This window comes from Chironomus tepperi, unplaced genomic scaffold (genome assembly GCF_022539635.2).
Source record: "Chironomus tepperi strain 1889 unplaced genomic scaffold, CSIRO-AGI_Ctep_v1 contig_454, whole genome shotgun sequence".
NCBI lineage: Eukaryota > Metazoa > Arthropoda > Insecta > Diptera > Chironomidae > Chironomus > Chironomus tepperi.
Window position 1 is genome coordinate 703618 of NW_027226576.1, and position 23228 is coordinate 726845.

Sequence of the window (23228 nt, forward strand, 5' to 3'; positions counted from 1 at the left end):
TGACAAAAAACGGAACATTTTTATTTAATAAGATGGAATAGTGTCTATGGAATGATAGTATCTATGAAGTATGTATAACGTATTGTAGTTTGACAGGATAAATATTTAAATTTTGCATTAACATGATCTTTATAAATTATAATTCTTATTGATATAATTCAAATGGCAAGAAGTCATTGAAAGTAAATTTTTGGACATTCGTATTTTTTATAATATGAGGAAGCGTTTGCAGTGCCAATTTTTGACATCGTGTCAAATAAAATAAATTTTTTTTTATTCAGGTCTTTTTTTAAAAAGCCTACATTCAATTAGATCATTGACTTTAGTGATGGTAAAATTCCAATCAACGGCAGAAAAAAAAGCTAGACGACCTTAACCGCTTACAACCCAAGTCAGTTAGACATTAACTATAAAATTAAAATAATAAAAAATCTTACTTGTTAGTCTGCAAAAATTCATTTATTGAGGTAGCTGCTGCTGCACATGCAAGTTGCACTTGTCCCAGATTTACAGTTTCTTCATAACCATTCACAGTAAATTATTTCTTCCATAAACATATTACTTTGAGTTAATTCAATGACACAGAGCCAGTAAATTTTAAGGTTGATTTCTTACAATTTTTTTTCAGTAATGATTAATTTTTTTCAGGACTTGTTGTATTCTAGAGTAAAATTTTTCAGGAATAGTGACCACTAAAATGTTAAAGCAGTTTTATTTCAACTTCTTTAAGCAGATCAAGAATGAATTTGAATTTTCGGTTTTGAAAATGTGAAATAGCTTGCTAAACTTTTTAATCAAAAAGCTACATACTAATTTAAAACTGATAAATAAAGCTTTTCATTATCTTCAAATTTGAAAGTTTCAACAGTTAAAACCTTTAAAAAATACAGCGATTCTCAAACTTTTTAGTTCATGAGACCAAAACTAGTTCAAGTAAACGATTTTATTTTAAAAACTACGTGAAATTTGTTAAATCATATGAATGTGATTGCCTGAACAGAGAATGTAATTTTTGAGGTTTTAATCAATCTATATAGGCATGCAGAATTTTTGTTCTAGAAAAAAAAAGAAGAAAACTTCATTCAGCTCCTGAACATAATTCATGCCATTTAATTTTTTTCGCTTGTTACATGTTTTAATTTCAATTTCTTATGCATATACATTCAATAGAATTGCTGGAAAAATAATTACTTAAAAAATAGAAAATTTTCGAATTAAAAAAGAAAAAGGAAGGAAGAATGTTAAATGGCAAGAAACTTTTTTATTTTTCTTTTTCGATCTTCATTTCGCTTTGCAATTCTATTTTGCAGAATTTCCTGCGATTCAAAAGATGAAAAACAAAGAAGTTCCTGATTATTTTCTACTTTGTAAACATTCACAACACAAAGTGGAAGAAATAATAAAGGGCATTTGAGAGCAAAATTAGTGATTGTGTACGTGCATTTTAAGAGTGCAATAAAGTGTAGAACAATGAAACTGAAGATTCATTTATAAATCTTTGTATAAAATCATATTTAGTTCACTATTTTCCAATCATAAATGCTATTACAGCTAGAAAATGTACATCAGACTATTTTTCATCATCCCTTGTTACAGGAAACACAATGTTGTTAATGCTATGCCTGGTTCAAAAATATCATATTCTTTTTTAATAAGGAAACAACACTGAAATGTGTATGATGATGAACAATCACTTCTTTAGATGCATTTTTCTTAAAATCGCTTAGAGTTAGAAATCAAAAGCCATTTTATTTCCATTGAAACACATTAATGGTTCATTCTTGGTTTAATCGAAAATTTGAACAGAAATGTATCGTGTATTATGATTTTGAAAACGCATTGAAAAGGGCAAAGTGAAGGAATCAACAACAATTACAATACTAATTCGCATTGTCAGAGGTTTTAACTCCTTATGCGATTTTATTTTCAGCACTCGAGTGGTATTAGCGAATTTTTTAAATACAAAACAATTTTTTCTGTAAGTATTTGGAAATCAATTGAGTTTTTATTACTTTTTTATACTCTCAGCAGAGAATCAGGAGTGAGAGAATTTTAGTGAAAGAAGGGGAAATTTTTTTTCGCATATAGCAGCTCATGCTGTAGTATATTGTACATTGAGTGAAATAAAAATTGTAAAGTGGCGTATTAGCAGAGCATTAACGAGGAAAATTGAGTTTAAATGAACTTTCATTGAATTGAATTGAATAGATGGAAAAGGGAGAATGAGTGGAATGATGAATGTGAATAATAAAAGAATGGGATACAGGGGGAAGTATTTATATCGAGAAGAAGGTTAAAATCGTCAAAAGCTAAAGATTGAATGTGAAAAATTTCCTTTTTGTTACAAAAGAGAATCTTTGATCTCAATTGAGCAAAGCATGGAAGAAAAAGAGAGTTCTTATAAGAAGGAATTGAAATAAAAAAAACTAAATGCTTTTAAACAATTTTACTTTAATTTCCCATCTCTCATAGCCTTATAACAATTCATTCATCTTTGAGTGCAAATCCCTTTTCAACAATCCGCTTTCATAATGTTAAATACTTTTTAATGTTGCTTACAAGAACTTATTTCAGAATATAATGAAAAGTTGCAGATTTTTAATGCCGTTTTTAAATGAGCTTTTCAGTTCTGAACATATTTTCAAATTTGCAGATTTTATAATATCAGCAGAGTTAATTTAGCCGTTTTTTGTGAAACAAATGTGTTTACATTTGGTTTATATTTTAATATGACATGACATATTTTTAATTTAAATAAATACCTACATAATATCAATAATTTCAATTGTTTTTTGAATTTCCAAATTTATTCTCAAAATTATATAATTCCCCCCCAAAAAAAATCGACTATAGTTTTGAATGTTAATTCGCTTTATTCAGTTTTGTGTGACAACGTTCATACTAGTTATTGTTTTAGACACATCATTGTTAAGGAAATAAAATGAAGATTCAAATAACAAATGTAATTATATTGCTGTGGTTCATTGTTCACATTTATGATATTTGATATATTTCATTTACGAATGATATTAAATATGCAATGAATGCAGAGAAAAATTTAATATAAATCCAAATGTATGATTTTGATGTTCTTTCCATTGAAATCATTTTCAGATGATGAAATTTCAACAAATAATTCCAAGTTAATATTTTCAACAAACATAATCTTTTTGCCTTTTACAAATAAAATATTCAATAAATGGAAAAATTTGATGAATAAGGAATTTTTTTAGAGACGAGTAATATGAAAATGTATCTTTTTATGAGGAATTATTTCAATAGAAAAGGTGAGAGAATTTCATAAAATGAGGATTAAAAGAAGTTTTCTGCATTCAATTTAGATAAGAAATAATAAAATTTTTATGGATGACTTTTTTACCATCGTTTTTTCAGAGATTTACTAAATTTCAAATTTATTTGGCGAAAGAGTAGGATATTTGGTTTTATTATATATTTTGAGCATTAGTAAAGAAGTAAACCTTGAATTTCGATAAGAAATTTAAAAATCTTAGCAAATTTAAATTGTATTTTTCTAAAGACGGGTATTTGACCGTCAAATACTCAAACAATTTTGTCATTCCGTCACTCCGCTCTAAGTTCCTCTTCCTTTATAAACTTTATAGTTTAAGATTTTCAGATTTGTTTTCATTTATAAAAATTTAGAAAGTCTCATATGCTTATTTGCTTTTGTTCTAACTTTGTTGAATGTTCTATAGAAAATACAATTAATTTGACAGTTTCCTCCTGCAACAGTAGCTTCTCAACTAGTTATTATGAAAAATAAATTTTGTTGATAAAAAAGTGTCCCTTATTTTTGAAGGAGTGATTTTAATTTTTAGTAGCATGTCTTTATCAACAGCTAATTTGCTCCCTCTTTCATTAGTTTCCGAACATTAAGATAATAATAAAAAGAGATCAAATTTATTTACAGAAAAGCTTGAACATTTATGAAAAAGGTTTTTAATGTAGCAGAAAACTGAGGGTCAGAAAACTCAAACTCAAACTCAACTTTTATTGGTATAAAGGAATTAGCATAAAGTTTCACAACAAAGTCATCCCTTTCTCCGTTATCTCATTCTCTTTTGTTCGTCTACATTCTCACACTCAAAAATTTTCAGATGATGGAAATAACATTTTAATTAATATAATTTAAATGTAAATTTCATTCTCGTCAAGTTTTATTAAATTTCCATGAATTGAATTTTATTTGTTTTCCTCTCATTTTCTTTTCCTTAGTCGTTTTAATTTTCTTTTCGAATCAGCAATACTCTCTATTGTGTTTTATGTTATTCATGAATATAATTTTATTTAACGAAAAATCGGATAAATTGAAGGAAATGAAGAGAATGAAAACGGAAAATTAATTTTCAATTCAATTGATGATGATAAATAATAGGAACGATGATGTCTGATTATATACGATCTGTAAAAGATGTTGTTGTCATTATTGAGAAATAATTTCGGTTCACTTTTTGAATTATTTGATTTGCACACTTGAATTAGAATTGGTCTACACTTATTCTATTACAAATTTCTAAAATTTGCTTCATTGAATACAAATTAATCGTGTTGTTAAATAGGTAGTGTTGGAAATCGTTTAATTCAAGAGATTTCTATAAAGGTGTTTACAATTTTTTAAAATTTAAATCAATTTAATTCATTTTAGTAATTTAAAAATAGCCAATAATTAAAAACTGGGTCCTAAATATTTTTCATTACCTATTGCTTTTATTTGTAAATATTTTTTCAAAATATTTTGTTTAACAAAGTAAAAACAGTCGCATTTATTTTCTTTAAAGAAAAGATTTTGTATGGGCTTTGGAAATTACAAAGGACATTTTATTATAAATACAAAGAAATGCAATATAATTAGTTGTAGAGCGCATTTTTAATGGATAATACATGTAGTAAAATATTAATAATTTTTAAGAATATTTTTAAATTTTGAAAAATTTAATGAATTTTTAAATTAATAATTTCGTATAGCGGCATTCAGCCAGTATTTTTATCATGGAAAATGTTTTATGAACTGGCCTAATAAGTCAAAGTGTCTATTGAGAAAATTGTCTTTAATACAGACATGCTGAAAAAGTAAGCTTTCACATTTTGGTCTCCAATGCCGAAAAGAGAGCAGCATAATAGTACTTTACGAATACAGATTATCCATAATTTACAAAGGATAAACATATTCTGTTATTTTTATCTGAGAAATAATACTATTACATATTCTCTTCTTTATCTCTTTCAAATCTAGAAAATGTAGCAACGACATAAGTATTTTGTTGCAAAATTAAACATTCAAAGTAATTTTAAAACCAGCGCACACTTTCATGCAAAAACTAAACGCCCCCGAATTTGTTCAATTGAAATAGTCTGTAATCTTTCAGATGAAATTGCTCTTTTACTGTTTGCCTCAATCAGATCAAGCAGTATCCACAAATTCATTTATCTATTTTATTATTGTTTATTTTCTGTATACATTCGATTTTATGAAAAGATAAAATTTTTTCTTCAATAAAAACAGAATTTATTCTACTTACAAGCTTCAGGCATGGAATATATTGAACATCAACAACATCAATTCTGCCAATCTTGTTTGCACAAAATAACAAAATCAAAAGTTAATATATTTTATTAATGCTTATGTGGGACATCATTCATATTTATTATGGTTCTTCTTTTTCTCATCATTTTATCGAATTCTTAGTTTTTTTGTTTGTTTGCAGATGATCTGCAAGACAATTTTAAGATGATTTTATTAAATCTTTAGTTTAGTTTAAATATGACGTCTATTTTACACAAAATTTAAGAAGATGGGGGATAAAATAAAGAAGTAACAAAGTACACATCACGTCTGTGATATCGAATTTAATTAATTCCACAAAATACGTGACACTCATATAACATTGAGGAAATAAATTCATTTTCACTTCATTATCATCATCAAGCGCCATGCTATAGTCGTTCTTATATATACCAATACAACAATGGTAAACAAGCAATAAAATAATGTGTGTTATCATTACCGAAAATTATATTAAATTTGTGTGTTTAATGTGTGTCGGAGTTGGAAAAATAAATCAACACATATGTATAGCAATGAATATTGCCAGTACCATAATCCAGCAGCAGCAGAATCACTTATTGAGAGAAGGAGAGTTTTTATTGTGGGGAAGTTGAAGCAATGTTATAATGAAACATCTTGGCAACCATTTATACTTAACAGTGTCTATTTACCCAATCACTGTACACGGAGGTTATGCGCATGATCAAATAGTATAACATACTTATTTATCACTAGATATGCTCTCACGATACACTGCAAATTGCTTTTGAGAATTGAGAACTTAGTTTGATTTTACAATTGACAGTGATAGTTGAAAGTCGAAATATCATCAACTGTAAATTAAATTTAGTTTTATTAACGCTTGTGATAGTCAAAAAGAATAGAATAGTAAAACAATTAAATTTGTTTTTAATTTGACCAAAAATATTGTTTTAAGAGTCCTTTCCATTCTTAATTTCTTCTTCATTTTCTTATTTAAAATTTTTTTATGATCTAAATGAAGTCGTCGCCTCTGTAAAAACACAAGAAATTTCCCTTCATTCAATAAGCTGGTTGTTAAATAGATTTAATCTAGGGATAATTGTTAGTATTATTATTTGGTGAACAGAAAACAAAAAGGAATGAAGAGTTGAAAAGAGAAATGAGACGATCGTAATTCATTAGAAAGATTATCATTTTCTGCAAGAAGGATGTGTGGCATTTTTGTGAATGAAATATGTTTTTTTGGGTGCTCAATTAAGCATGAACTGATTATCTCTAATTCTGGTGCTGGAATTAGAGCATGTTTTTGTAGTAAAATTCTCTGTTATCAAAACAATTCCGTTTTAAGCAACGTCTAAGACACTTTTAAAAATACTTCGATAGACATGATTTTCAAGGTTTGTTTACAATATTATAAATAACATAGTCCAAATGAATCCTGTAAGGATGAAAATAAAAATGAAAATTTACAGTAATTACAAGGATCAAGATTATTAGAATACTTAGGTCAAATCTTTGTTTTTTCAATACATACAAGAAAAATGAATGAACTATAAAGGTTCCATATAAATTTTAATTTTTTGTTACCTGAATGCAATTAATGATAATGAAATTTTGCCTATCATAAAATTTTATTACTCTCTCAAGTCAAATGAATAGAAAAAAGGATATGAAATAAAAGAATTAATTTTTAGTAGGCTGACATTTCGTACTTGGAAGATTCATTCATGATAATCAACCTGCAAAGTAATAAAAAGATAAAATCGCTTTTCAGGGAGGAAAATAATGAATTAATTTGTTCTTCTGAAAATTGACTTTAATTAAAGTTAATACGACTTCCTTTTACATTTATTTCGCTGAATAAAACAAAAAGACACCCTTTTCGCGTATTAACACATCAATTTTATGATGTGGTTAAGCAATATTTGCATTTATTAAACTTAAACCACTGACATTAATAATAAATGAAATTTATTAAATACCAGATCTGAATTGAGATTAAATAAAAATCACTCAAATTTATATTACAAAATTATACTTTGTGGTAACATCATTATCAAAATTTGGTAATGTTGAGAGAAATCAAATTTGTATACACACTGTATTAATATTTTACTGAGTATAAGAGAGGACTGTTGACAAGCGCAGACATGCAAAATAGAACAACATAGGAAAGAAGAAGGGATGAAAATGTCATAGAAGAATATGAGAGTGTGAGTAAATAAGAGTAAAAAAAATATGAAGTGAGGTGCAATAAAAGTTGAGAATGAAGAAAAAATTACTACCCTATGGAATTATATTTGTATGTACACATACATATCAGTGGTTTTATGCCAATTTGTTTCATATTTATGTTTAAAATTCTCGAGTAATGACATTCAGTTGTTAACTGTTTGTAGAACTGACGTGACGTGCTTTCTTTTTTTGCTCCTGTTAAAGAAATTGTGGCTTCAAAATAATACAAGTGAAATATTAGTAATGAAATAAGTAAATAAAAAAATTGAAGTTAAAAGTGATTAATAAATTTTTTGTAAGAACAACAAACGGAATAGAAGGATAGTTTTAAATAATTGTGATAGAAAAGTGCAGAATAATAAATTAAATCTAAATGATAATGATGAGTGCATTAAATATTGAACGAGGTCTACGGACATCGTCACAAAATAGTCCTTTATCAAAACCTCGTGCAGTTTATAGTATTGATCAAATATTAGGAAATCATAATCATCATCGAAGAAATACAATCAATGGTAAGATCTTCAACTATAATTTGTATTAATATTAATTGAGTCATGAAATTAAAATTTTAATATGCTCGATATTGTACATTTAAAATGTACATTCATCCTTGCATTATTGAACAGTATGACGTATTCATAAAAACCTCTTAAATGATCATTTAGTATGAAAACATGAATTATTTTAAACGAACAAATGTAAACTATTGTTGCAAAGGATCGTAATTCATGGTTAAGAATAAAGGGGTAGTTTTCAACAAAATATCAACTCAATCGTACCGAGATAAATATAATTTCATATTTCACGAAAAAATAAAATTATTAAAAGTTCATTATTCAGCCTCATTTTCCTGGTTTTAATGAAATATCCCACTGAGTACTTTTTCCTATGAAAAAAAATCATTTTACAAAATATCTTGATGTCATGCTGCCAACTAAAGATTTTTTAATAAAATTTTCATTATACTTAAATACATAAACACAAGTGATGCAACAAACCCTTTTTATGTCATATAAATGCTGTACATTAAGTATCAATTTACAATCTGTTCTAATTCTTTTGCAAATTTTCAAATTAATATCCGGGTTCTTTCATATGCTTCAAGTGTTCATGAACGGTTTAAGGCATTTTTTTTGGTTGATTATTTAAAAGATGTAATTAAAATGTGCTATACAGATAAGGTTTTTCAGCACTTTTTGCAAATAACTCTTTCAAATTGTCTTTTTAAAAGGCAAATTTGCTTGTTAGTCTTGTTCATTTTTCATTCTGTATCTAATACTTCTGGGTTTAACCAAATTTATTTTTTTGTTAAAATATCATTTTCATTTTGGCTTAGTTGATGATATTTTTGATGCAAAAAAATGTGAAAAAGCATCAGGAGCAATAAAGGAGAGAAGGAGAGAGTATGAAAAAAATGAAACATCAAAAGAATTCAATTTCGTTTCAATATCTTTTGATATCTGTGGGGATTTTTTTATGTGATGAATAATAAATTGAAATTCAGATATTGAAAAAAGATTTTGTGGTGTGATTACCAATTAAGAAGTGATTTTCGGTATACTTTTTCCTTTGTGTCAATCAATAATTGATTTGAGATTTTTCTCAAAGAGTAATTTTATACCGCAAAAAAAAAACCAAAATATTAATGAAAAATAAATTAAAAGTTACTTCCTTGAAGCACCTACTTACTTTCCTAATTTTATTTATTAAACAGATCATGAGAGCTCATTAAAAATCGATACAAATGACAATCATGATGTGGGCGTTGATGTTGACAATGATGATGATATGCCAGTTATGGGTGATATTGATTCAACAGATCATGATTCTAATGATATGTCGCGGCCAAGGAAAATAAGAAGGTAATTATATACAAATGCTTTTGACGTTTTTTGATAAATTTTTAATGTAAATATATTTTGAATTTTCGTTAGGTCTAGAACAACATTTACTACTTATCAACTTCACCAGTTAGAAAGAGCATTTGAAAAAACGCAATATCCAGAGTAAGTATAAATTTAAATTTTCAACACTCTAAAATGATTTTAATAATAAATGTTTTTACAGTGTTTTTACACGTGAGGAGTTAGCCATGCGATTAGACCTCAGTGAAGCTAGAGTACAGGTTAGTCAAATATTACAAATTTAGTTAACAATATCAATCACATTATGAAACCATTCGGAAAATCACAAACTAATTAATTTACGCATTGCAATTTGTATAGTTTATGTTATTAAATGACAATAACAAGTTTCATTTAAAATTTTTAATAATACATTAGTGAAAAAGCCTATCAAATTAATTTTGTCGTTATGAAGTTGACACGAAAATGCCGATGGGCATAAAAAGTGCATAAACATAATACTTATTTGTTAATGGGAAATAAAGGTTCGATTTTTGGAAATAGTTATATAAATTGGGACTAATTGATTATGCTAAATATGTCCAAATAAATATTTTTTGCTTCTAATTTATTTGAAATATTTCAAAATTTATTTTTTAACCCTTTACACTGTACTTGAGTGTTATGAAATATGCAGACTGTTAATAATTTAAATAATACATTTTAAATAGTTTCTTTGCTTTGATGTTTAATTCATTAAAAACTTATAAACTCAATTGAGCAAATAAATTTAAATTGCGTGACATTACTATTGTAATCTCTTGATTTTTGAGCCCTTCTATATTATTGAGAACAATAAAATCTGAAAACAATAAAATCTGTATAAAAAAATCTCTTGAAATGAACTTTAACTGTCTCGGCCCTTCCTCAATTCGGTATGTTTGAATATACAACAACAAAATGTTTCGCATTTCATTCTTATTCTATTAGCATTATCATCACATTTTATTCCCAATTTATATTCTATGAGCAAATTCAAGAACGAGTTTTCAAATGATAAAAGGTATAGATCATATGTTTCACTTTATCTTATTTTTTTTTTGTTGAATTTATCAGTGTATGTGTTTTTGAAGCACCCTTAATCGGAATTCGTAATGTGAGTCAATATTTAAAAAGTAAACGGGAATATTTTTTATTTAGGGAAAACCAGCAAAAATCAAATTTTATTTTTTCAATGCTCCTTCTCAGCAAATGTATATATTTATAAAGTGCTATAGGATTTTTTATTTCAATCTGATAAATCCAAAATAATTGCTTTTTTACGATGATTTCAAAACATTCAGAATATGAGTATCATCAGGCTGAATTGATATTTTGAAAGAGTTCCCTCCTTGTCAGTTTTTGCAAAATAAAAATAAGCTTTAAAATGGTCTCTAAAAGACATGCATAAAGCGATTGCTACTAATAGAGACGTTTTATGATAGACAACTGGAAATCCCATTAATATAATCAAATTTATAACAAAAATTGTCCTATTGTTATGAGTGGATGATAGTATTTTGATTGGGATAATTACTTTAATGAACCCTTTACAACAATATAATTGGTGCCATTTTTGGATCAATTTAGATTTTTTCTTGTTGGGGGAAAAATTCACACACATAATTATTTTTATTTACTATCGAAAATCCAATTGACGCATGACAATGGAAGGGATAAAATAAGAAGAGGAAAATGCTCTCCTTTATTGTTCTATTTCATTGTTCAGTGAAGCATGTGAGTGAGTAAATTGGCAATTGTTTTGAGTAATTTTATATAGAAAAAAGGATATCCGATGACTTTATATAGACAGATCTTGAAAATACATTATGTAATTGATGATAATTAGCTTTTAATGGCTTCATAATATTTTCTACGTTTTCGCACATATGCATTCATAAATTAAATTAATTTTCATAATTATGAGTTGTGAAATGTATGCATTTAAATTACCAACAATTCATTCTACATTTTCTCCGAAATTGCACATAATTACCTACTCTAAACTTAATGTTTTAATGCTATAAAAAAAGATACATGCGACACATTTGTGAAAGTTTTATCGAGAAAACTCAGTATATGAAATTTTAATTTCCATTGGAAAAATTATTTATAATTCAAAAAGAGAATTCGAAGAGTTGTCAAAAAGTTTTATTTTTATTATTTTCAATACCCTTATTATATTATGTACGTGTATACTCACTCTACATGCATATTAACAAAAATTCAATTGCCCTTCAATAGGATTTCATTAACTGTTGAAATGCATCTCATTAAAATTAGTATTTTTTCACTCATAATACTTTTACCGAATCGAAATATATGCAATTACATAGACTCATTAGATGGTAACAGTAGCTACATAATGCTAGCAAGTAAGGTGAATACAGATGATTTATGTTGAATGTGTAAAGCTGGAACACATTTTCAGGATTAATTGCCGTTATACCAATATAATAAAGTCAATTAATTTTTTTCTCTCGTAATGATACATGTCGCATGTAATATGAGATTTAAATTCTCGTTTTTCAATTGTTTGAGGTAAATCTACTATGAATTTGTTGAAATAAATATTTTAGAATGAAGGGATTGAAATAGTAGTTGTGTATGGGAAAATAACACTGGCTAAATTTTAATAGCTTTATTGAAACTAATTTACCATTGTCATTTTTATGTATTTGTTTGCGCTACAATAGATTTTTTGCTATAGTTACTCTCATTTTGTATATTTTATTAGCTTATATGAAATGAACATGTTAAAAATTACTTTTCGCCACGATTAACATTAAAATGAATCAATGCAATTTCCTTCATATAATTAAGTTCTTCATCCCTATTTTGTTCTTAGATAAATGAAGCAAAATTTTCCATTTCCTCATTGGAGTGCAATTATAGTTAATTTCATCAAATGAGTAGCTGCAATTATTTTTCAAGCATTTTTGAGATAAATTGTTCTTCTCACTCTGTCATCAACTCAACATATTAGTGGATGATAAGTTATACAGAGTGAAATTTTAATAGGAGTTGATAATTGAAATAATCATGATAATAACTACAAGAAAAGTTCATTTATGGTATAACAATAATATGTCCCTAAAATTTTATAACTAAATGAATCTTTATTAGTCTGATTCATAAGTAGACACGCGACCAAAATCATATAATAATAGCAAATCATCAATACAATTTATCCTTTTTATTCATTCACATAACAAAATGTACAATTTTAAGATTGTAATGCGAAGAATTTAAAGTAATTGCTACAATTAATTTAATTGGATTTCGATTTTTCATGCTCTTTCGAATGTATACATGCGAAGTGATTGAAAAGATTACAAGTTTGCAGAAAATGGGAAAATTTTATCTGCTATGTACGATTGAAAGAGACAAATTTATCTCTTGCGGATTTTCCTGCAAATTGATTTGATAACAATTGATGATGATGTATGGTTGAAAATTTTGCTTCTTCTATTGTTGTCAATTATCATGCAGAAAATTTTTGTCTATTGATAGAATAGATGAGATTGAAATGTATAAAAGAATGATGTAAGGACTTTATATAGGCACCTCATAATATTTACTTCCGATTGGATTCAATTGTATTGAGGATAGAGAAAAATCAACGAAGCCCTTCGATCAATTTCCTTCCATTGCAGAAGATATTTATTTGTGAAACTTGAAAAAAAAATCATTTCGATTGTGTTTCTGTTTTCATATTCATTGAAGTTTAATTGAATGTGATTTTATGTAATATTCACAGAAATTCACCTATTTTTACACCCTTTACGATATGAACGTATGACTATGATGAACATTTTCCTGTTTTAGGACATTTATTTTTTTTATATTCAAAACTTCCAATGAAAATAAAAAAGGAAATAAAAAACTAGTAGATGAAGATTAATATCATATGTCCTTATGAAATTACATGTACAAATTTAATGATCGTTGGTAATAAACACCTCGTGATGACATTATCGCATCATTTCAATCTATAACTTACTTCCTTTTGCTTATTATTCTCCCCAAACTAATGTCCTTTTTTTTATTTATTATGCTTACAGGTTTGGTTTCAAAATCGTCGTGCGAAATGGCGAAAAAGAGAAAAGGCAATGGGACGTGACACAACTACGTTTTTACATCATGAACAAGGTACATATATACAATATTCTTTTATATTTTGTTGCAAAAATAAATTAAAAGCTAATTAATATTTCATAATGGAAAAGACTATTATCAGAAATATTTAATCAGTTTAAAAATGAGCAATTGACAGTTCCATTTATAAATTATGCAATGCATAATGAGTTTAATTGATAATATCAGTAGTGCAATTTTAATGAACATAATTCCCATTAATTGCTAATTGCATGAAATGAATTTCATTAAATTTCCTTTTTTTTTTTGCAGGTATGCCTGATTTTCCTATAGGTCTTCCACTTCCTCACAATTTGGCGCATCCGGCAGATTTTTGGACTCCAGGGTTCGGTATTCACCCCACACTTATACCAGCTGCAAACCATATGCTTCATCCAAACTTAATACCAAATTATAAAATTCCAAATATTCATGCTATTATGCAATATATGGGACTTAATAGTTTATTTAATGGTGACCGTGCCGGTAATAATAACAATTTCGCATCGTCGCCGCAAAATTTATCAATTAATACATCTACAACTACAAGATCAAGCAGTCCATCACAAAATAGTCCTGTAGAAAGTCCCACAAAAGAAATTGAAAAGTAAAATATACATAAAAATAATTAAACAATAATCAACTTAAAATATATGTGACATCGAATTTATTATGATAAAACATTTCTGAGATATTTAATCATAAGGATTATAAAACTAACTTACAAATTAAATTTTTACGTTACCTTTCCTCAATTGAGCTTCATTTTGCCAAGATTTAAAATCATTCAAATACAAAATGTAATTAAATTAAATACACAAAAATATTAAAAGTGATCCAATTAGATAGATACGACTCATAGCCTCATCTCAGATAATGTTTAAATTAATCATAAAACCAATATTATATTCTTCCCGAATAGTAAATTATGATTATGAATTCTAGTGATTGTTTAATTTATTATAATTTTAATTTAAAAGAGTAAATTTTGTAAATAATTTAAAAATTATACACTTAATTCAATCAAGAATTAAATATACTTAGTAGATGATAATTTTGTGAAGAAAATAAGAAAAAAAAAGAAATTAAAGATGAGATCAATAAACATAATATAGAAAATATCAGGAAATTTATTCTTTCTTTATTGCTTTATTTCAGAATTTTTTAAAGTTTTCAGATAAACTTCTGCTTGTTAAAATTTCATTCCTTTATTAAACTCTTTTTAAATATGCTCAAAAAGTTGTTACTGTTGGTTTTTTTTGCAAATTGCTAAATGATTCTCGATTTATAACAAAACGAATCATTCATGATAATCCATTTTTAATGAATAAAAATCTACCAGTCAGAGCAATCGAAACCAGCATGCTTTTTCATATTATATACTCTCAAGTATCATCAATTGAAATAAAAAGTATTCAGTTTTTAACAGTACGATATTTTTATTTTGTTATTCCTTCAAGTGTCAACATTTATTCAATTGTAAGTTAACAAGAGATTTTATTTAGTGGCATTTTTATAAAGAAAAGAGTTAAAATGCCTGAAGCAACAAGACATCTTGCTTTATTTTCTTTAAATTTTAATTTGCAATAGTTCAAAAAGAAATAGAAATTTTTCAAATTAAACAAAATTGAAAAGCGTCTACAAAAATGTTGCTATAAATTACAATAATCTTTATTAACTCAATATAGAATGCTTATCACACATATGACATCTGGTTCTATTCACAATCAAATTATACTCTAAAATCAAAAATTATCGTTATGATTTACACAATGTGTTCGTATAAATACTTTATGAGAATATAATATATTTACATGTTAAATAACGAAATAATTGATTTTCGTGTGAATTAATTGAAAACATTCGTTTTCATAATTATTAATATAGAAAGCTTATGTTCATTGGGAATTCTGATAAGATAATAAAATTTTAGTTTATCGAGGTAAAATGATAAAATATTTTGGCATTATTACCACAAACATTTGTTATTTGAAATTAATATAGTGATACGATTGAGTTTATTTAACATTGCATATGGAAACACTACTTTTAAAACTGAAAAATTGATTTTCATATTGTGCATAATTTAGGATTCTTGGCAACTAAATAATTTTTTTTCCGATTATTTTCGTTGTATTTTACTGACAATTATTTGCGTTAATTATTGAGAAATCATTGGTAAATACCAATTATTAATATACGATATAACAGAATATTATCATGAAATATATACATGAAAATAAATACAGATGTTTTTTGTAACAGGACATATTAATAAAACGTGTAAAAACAATTAATAAACATTAATCAATCACGATTTAATCTTTAAATAATTTTATTGATTAACCAAAATTGATAAAGAAAATTTATATAGGTAGGTAGGTAGAAAAGTGCACATTGTGTTTATTACTTTTTTTTACTCTATTGATTTAACATATTTATGATATTGGTGGATTGAAGGAGAATTAAATCTACTTAAAAATGTAGTCAGTTGACCATTTCGGTTCTTATGTTCATTTCTTTTAAGGATATAGATTACATGATAAATTTTATATTTTAAAGGTCAAATTTATTTCATATGCTCCAAAAAATTGTTCAAAATGAAATTTGATCCTGTTTCAAAGACTTTAAGTAAAAAAGGACAATCTATGTAAAGACCACAACAATTATTTGAGAAAAATATCAGAACAAAGACTGAATGAACATGAAACATGTAATTTTTCGCCAAATTAGGCAACAGTAAATTGTGTTTCCGTTTGCAGCATTTTTCTCTTAGACTTACTTGTTAATAATTATAATCTTGGAAATGATTTCGAGCAATTTGATACAAACAATTGAAATCGACTGAAGAGAGGCATATATCAACAACAGTATCAAATTTTTTCCGCACATAGAACTAAATAGAATAGAAAATTTTTAAATTGGCTTGTTTGCATGTCGATTTCTTTTGAAATTTTCTTTAATTTTTTTTACCTATACAGTAAATTAAGTTTCTAATGTAACCGCCCTCTTCCTTAATTTTGCAACATAATACAATAAATTGTGTTCGTGATACCTTTTGTACTGTGACAACTTTTATTTGAAAATAAAATATCTTTGTTGAAAATGAAAAGAAACACTTGAGAGGGAATTTATGAAAAAATATACAATCATAGACATCCGATCAATTGACATTTGCCTTATTATTACCGAACGATACATTGTTAGTAATCATAAAAGTGTAAATGGGTATCTTGAGATTTAAATTATAGGCTGTTTATAGGGAATGTTACTTTCATTGAAAAAAATGTAGTCCTAATCCTTCTTTTCTCTAAACCGCAAAGATATTCTTTGGTCATGTGAGAAAGTACGCTTCTGAATATAAAACTTGTGGATTATTTTGTCGGTAGCTTTAATTGAACAAATGATGCAATTTTAAAGCATTTTTTTAAGCACTTAGGTTTAATTTTAATAAATAACATAGCGAATTGAATATTTTGTATCAATTAAGAATCCAAAAATTCATTAAAAATCTTGACATAATTTTAAAGTTATTTGCATTATTGTCTATATATAGATGGACAAAATGTAAAAATAAGAATGAAAACGTGTCGGCTGTAATTCAAAAATGATTAAATTTGTGGGAAATATTGCCATAATTCTTCAATTTCTAAGCTTCCCAAAATAGTCATATATTAAAACGTGCAAAACCATGTGAAAATCATTGAGATGTTAACAATCAAATTCCTTTCACCTCCCTGCATTTTTATAAAAAGGTTAAATTCAAAAAATTGAGATAAAAAAATCAAAGAATGATTGGTGCCAGTAATGGAAATATACTGTAGAATAAAAAATCCATTGTGTTTGCAATTAATTTTCAATTTATGAGTAGACCTTTCTTCATAAACGACTACGCGTGAATGTGTTATGCATTTATTACTCTTTCTCTTTTTTTGGTACTTCATTTTTATTGGAATAAAATTGAAATGTTTGACATGAATATGAATTGATTGAGATGAAAATTGCAATTGAGGGGGATGGATAGTTTATATTTTAAAACGTATAAGCGCTAAAAAGGGTGAAAAACTTTTCTTTTGATTTATTTTTCAAAGGTTATCATTTGAATTTCTTGTGAGAAAATTGTATTGCTTTTCAAATTATTTATGTAGAAGTTGATGATCTTGAAGAATATATACATGAAAAATATTTTCTTTGATAAGTACACAGCTTGATGCTACAATATAATTAAAAGAAGTAACCGTTTTCGTCAGTAAATGTAACAATGCTCAAAATTGATATGAAATGAATAGAAAATACATAAAGATGCGGAAAAGATTTCGTCTTTTTGTTAAATTTTATTTAATTTCTTGGCTCATGAAACATGGATACTTAAGCTCATTGAATGTTAATAGCTCTTAAGCAGCACTAACAGCATGAGGTCAAAATGAAATTTTATTTTTTGTACTATGTCTATTAATAGCTACAATTAAATGTATTTTTTTTTCATGTTTGTATACATTTGCCCCTAACGCATTGTATACATTGATTGCTGTTGATGTCTCTTATTGAAATGTTGTTTTCTTGAGATTTCATTAAACTGTAATCCTCCTTGGATTTTATTTTATTCATTGAGGCATATAAACTATTCTATCATTTTCAAAATTAGTTATTTCCTTCTTCAAGGTGCGAAAGAGGATTGAAGTGAAAATTAGAAAGTAAACATGATCTTATTAACCATCATTAAAATATTTTCCGACACCTTTCAATCTTTTATGCAAAATTCATAAATACCTGCATGAGATGAAGAAAATTGAGAATCGAAATATTTGTATTACAATAATATATTCTATTGAATGTATAATATAAGGCAAATTGTGGCAAATCAAGCGAATAAATTGAGCTCATGAAATTTGCCGCCTATTGTATTGAATATATATTTTCAAGTGGTGAGAAGTAAAGGGTCGGAATAAGGGAAACATAGTGATTTATTCCTTTTTAAATCTCACTCCTGCTCTGTTGTAATGTTTGAAACATTTAATGCTACTTAACTCAAATAATAACACATTAATACACTAATATGAAAGGGAATGAAGAAGGGATTTTCCTTTTGTATGAAATAAAATCTCATACACACACACACACGTATATATTGGTAAGGTATAAAATATTTTTCACATTTTAATGTTCATTTTTTCTATGTTTACGTCCCACACATCATACATTAGATTTATATTGCTTTTGTTGCTTTCTAAAAAGGAAACATTAAAAGCAAAGAAGTACTTGAGAGGTTCATAAGTATGATAACAATAGAATAAAAAAGAGTACCGCAAAAAAATGCTCTGATTTTGTCACCATTGATTTTTTATGCTTGTAACTTGTCAACTAAACAATAATGAAATTATCTTTTTTGCACTTTTCTACTTATTGCACTTTGTTGCACTTTATTGCACAAATTTCTTTTATACATGCACTTCAAACTTTGCTGCACTTTAATGCACTTTGTTGCACTTTATTGCACTTTGTTGCAATTGCACTTTGTTGCACTTTTCTCTACATAAAATCTCTCAAGAATTTTCTCAAATTGCACTTTATTCTAATGTTTTCCGGTAAGTTGAAACGGAAATTGTTCTCAGCCCATTATAGAAAAATTTCAGCATAACATAAAAGTGCGAAATTTGGCTTTTTCTATGTTTTTTAAAGGTTTTTTATAATTGCAAAATGTAATTCAAATATTGCCTAAAATGTAGTCAAATACAACAAAATGCAAAATGCAATAAAGTAAAGTAAAGTGCAGAAGTGCAAATTGGCTGAAAATTTGCAACAAAAAAGAAATCTTGCAGCAAAGTAAATTCTTCACGCAGGAAGGCAATCAATCAGTTTAATGAGATCAAATTTTTTGAAGTAATTTTTTGTAACACTGATACTGAAGCATCTTAAAACATAGAGATTTCACGAAACGGCATTGATTCAAAAGTTAAATTTAATAAGCATAAGTATTAAATATCACTTTCTATAATTTGTTTTGTTGGATTTATTCAACGCAGGAATTGAGATTGAAAATTCACACATTGAGATTTGAGATTCAGGGTAAAAGTAACCTGAAAGTTTCGCAAGTAAGACCTCAAAACTAATCGTCAATTTACAGTTGAAAGTTTGAAAATTGTTACTGGAAAACTTTAAAATCCAAATTCCCAAATTTTATCTTAAAATAACAATGAACGAAATAAAAGTTGAACTTAAAAAAAACATCACTGTCACCCAACGGGAGGCCGAGCTGCTGTTGAACAACAATGTCATAACAGCTTGATTACAAATTTTGTGCAAACTAAATATTTGTCAGAGCTCAAATTAATTTTAAAATGAAACGTTGTGAATGATTTTTATTGTTTATTCATCGTGCTCATGAAAAATTTGCAAAATTTCTTTAAAAGTTTGTGAGAACATTACACCATTGAACAATACAACCTGGACCAAATTTTTTAAATCTCGTTACCTAAATCCAGAATGTTTACAATTGACGCTTGACAACAAGTTAATTTGGGATCAAACATTCCGCAGCATGGACCACAATTGGATAGAAATCGTCAGAAATCTATTAAACTGGCAGAAAGTGTTTAAATATCAAATGTGGGAAGGACAAGCAAAGAATTTGCAGCAACCAATTGATTAAAAATGGAAAGATTATTGAATGCAAAATTCAAATGTTGATTTTTTATGCTTTTAGATTAATTGAAAATGTACCATTGAAAAATGTGATGAATCATTCTTATAAGGATGCTCGAGATGAATGTTAGTAAATACAATTAAAACTTAAATTTAGTAAGTAATAATAAAGACAAAGTTCTACTTGACACAGGACTTCAAGTTCTATGCGGAACTATGAAGTAATTTATGGAGGCTATGAAGTAAATTATGAAGAATTTAAAAAAACTTGATTCATAGAGATTTTTGATCAAATTTGTAACGATTTTAGAATTCTTCTTAAATGTGATTCAACACAGTTAAATTTAATAATTTTGTATTTAAGTATTAAATAATCACTTTAAATAATAAGTTTGGTAAATATAATTGGTCATTATTTTCACACTTCTGTCATTCTTGTTTATATGTTACTGGAAAACGTCATACACATCATAATTTGTATCTTATATTAGGATATTAGTCATGTAGTTGATACAATTTCAACTTGAAAAAAATTGCAAAAAAATAGGTAGGCAGTTTTTGAAAAATTACATGTCAACTAAACAATAATGAAATTATCTTTTCTACTTTTAAATTCTTTTATACATTTCGGGCCATAAAATCTCTCAAGAATATTTCAAATTGCAAATGAGTTGTTAATTGCTTCAGCAATAGAAGTTCTATGAAAGATAAGATGTAAATTGCCTGATTATACTAAAACAAAATAGGCAAAATTGGCTGAAAATAAAAAAAAGAAATCTTCAAATTCTTCACGCAGAGGATCAATGAGATCAAATTTTAATTTTTTTGACACTGAGTATCACGAAATGGGCATTGATGAGCATAATGATCTAAATTAACGGCTATATCTAATCGTCAATTTACAGTTGAAAGTTTGAAAATTGCAAATCCAAATCCCAAATTTTATTAAAATAACAATACCAAGTTGAACTTAAAAGTGCTGTTGAACAAATGTCATAAAGATTTTGGCTTTAACAAATGAAAAATGAATTAACACGTGCTTTTGCAAAATTTCTTTAAAAGTCATTAATTTAAATCTCGTTAAATGACGCTTGTCGTCAGAAATAACTCAAGTATTAATACACAGGAAAAATATATTCAAATGTTTATTTCAATTTTTTATTTTAGATTAATTGAAAATGTACCATTTGTGACTCATTCTTATAAGGATGCTCGAGATGAATAGTAAATACAATTAAAACTTGAATAAACTAGAAAAAAACTTCTTTTGTAGAATTTTTTATTAATATAATTTAGGTCATTATTTCTTCTGTCATTCCGTCTGCTTTGTAGGATATTAGTCATGTAATACCTAATTTCTAAAAAAAAAATTAAAAAATAGGTAGGCAGTTTTTGAAAAATTACATGAAGTTTTTAGTAATTTATGACCTAATGGAAATTTCTATTAACTGATTTCGTCAGACCTAAAAAATGTAAAAGCACTTTCAAGCGAATCTTTCTCGTTATCCCATCAGTTTACGATTTTTGTTGGCACATCTCCAAACGAATTTTCTCTTTCTTTTATAGAGTATAGAAAAAAAAAATTCATTCATGATTTTCTGTTTTACAAAAATGTATGTCTGAACAATTTTCTTTTTTTTTTCGCGATCAAACAGATTGTTGTAGCTTCTAATATTTTAAAAAAGAATAGATAAATAAATAGTATAACCGATGTCAAAATAAAATGGAAAGTTATTGAAGGTCTTTCTTTGAGAATGTGCCAATATCGGTTAGTGGACTACATTTAGCAACATTCATGCAGTGTGTGTCTTAATTCTAAATATAAATATTTTTGAGGTGTAATTCTATTATTTTAAATATTATTGAATTTTGGTAATCAATCTGATTTTGATCAATAATCCTATACAATCAAGTCATTATGAACCATGAAATTAGTATTGTTGTAATTTAATAAAAATCCCCAAAAAAATAACACTTTACAATCTAGATATTATAATAATAAAGAAAAAGTATCACTAGCTATCCCCCCAAAGAGCCAAACTGCAGGAGACGAATATTTATTTTTTCTCCACCACATCGATCTCCTTATATGGTCATGCATTATGTTTTAATATGTTTTATCGTTTCTCTCTCAGACTTTTTTCTTCATAAATATAGCACACACAAAAATGAATGTGTGTGGATGAAAATTCTCCTCAGTCGTGAAATACAAATTACAATATTTTCGGAGCTTCAAAATGTTACTAAAAATAAAAAAAGACGCGTGTCTTTTCATGTTTCTGAAAATTTTATAAGACATGTAAGAAAATATGGAATTGAAAGAAATTTCTTGCGCCATTTATTAAAGAAGAATTTTTATTTACTTTTTTATATAAATTATTTATACATAACAAAATAAGACAAAATTGCACTTAATCTTATAAAATTTGTCCTTCGTTGTTGTTGTAATTTTTCATACATTTTGGTTTCTTAGTTGGTAGAGTGTTGTTCATTTAATTATTATTGTTTGCAGATGTTGATACTTTTTTTTTTGTCAAAAGAATATTCACGCAAAATTATTTATAAAAATATAGAACTATTCAATTTTCGCACACGAATTTGTTCTTGGCTTTTTGTTTCTCTTATGTGGTGTTCATTGTGAAAACAGATGAAAGGGTAATTTTGCACACTTTTTTTAAGTTAAAGGCAAAATAAAATTAATTTATCAATTAAAGAGCTATTGATGTTGATATTTTTTTTTGGGCTTTTGTACATTTACATGCTGATATTTACCATACAAC

At 26.6% G+C, this 23228-nt stretch overlaps 1 protein-coding gene across 4 annotated transcripts; it reads left to right on the plus strand.

Moving 5' to 3' along the window:
• The first annotated feature begins 6370 nt into the window (after positions 1–6370).
• On the plus strand, positions 6371–14663 carry hbn (aristaless related homeobox homeobrain). Of its 4 annotated transcripts, XM_070651193.1 has the most exons (8): positions 6401–6454; positions 7675–7761; positions 7872–8298; positions 9501–9648; positions 9721–9792; positions 9854–9911; positions 13734–13821; positions 14080–14663. In XM_070651193.1, exons 3-8 carry the CDS (start codon positions 8157–8159, stop codon positions 14415–14417), a joined length of 846 nt encoding a protein of 281 aa, XP_070507294.1. In that variant the 5' UTR covers positions 6401–6454; positions 7675–7761; positions 7872–8156; the 3' UTR covers positions 14418–14663. The 4 variants fall into 4 exon arrangements, with proteins under 4 accessions (XP_070507295.1, XP_070507294.1, XP_070507298.1 ...); XM_070651194.1 differs by lacking the exon at positions 7675–7761 and having other exon boundaries at positions 6371–6454; positions 7948–8298; XM_070651197.1 differs by lacking the exons at positions 6401–6454; positions 7675–7761 and adding an exon at positions 6581–6945 and having other exon boundaries at positions 8084–8298.
• The last annotated feature ends 8565 nt before the right edge of the window (positions 14664–23228 follow it).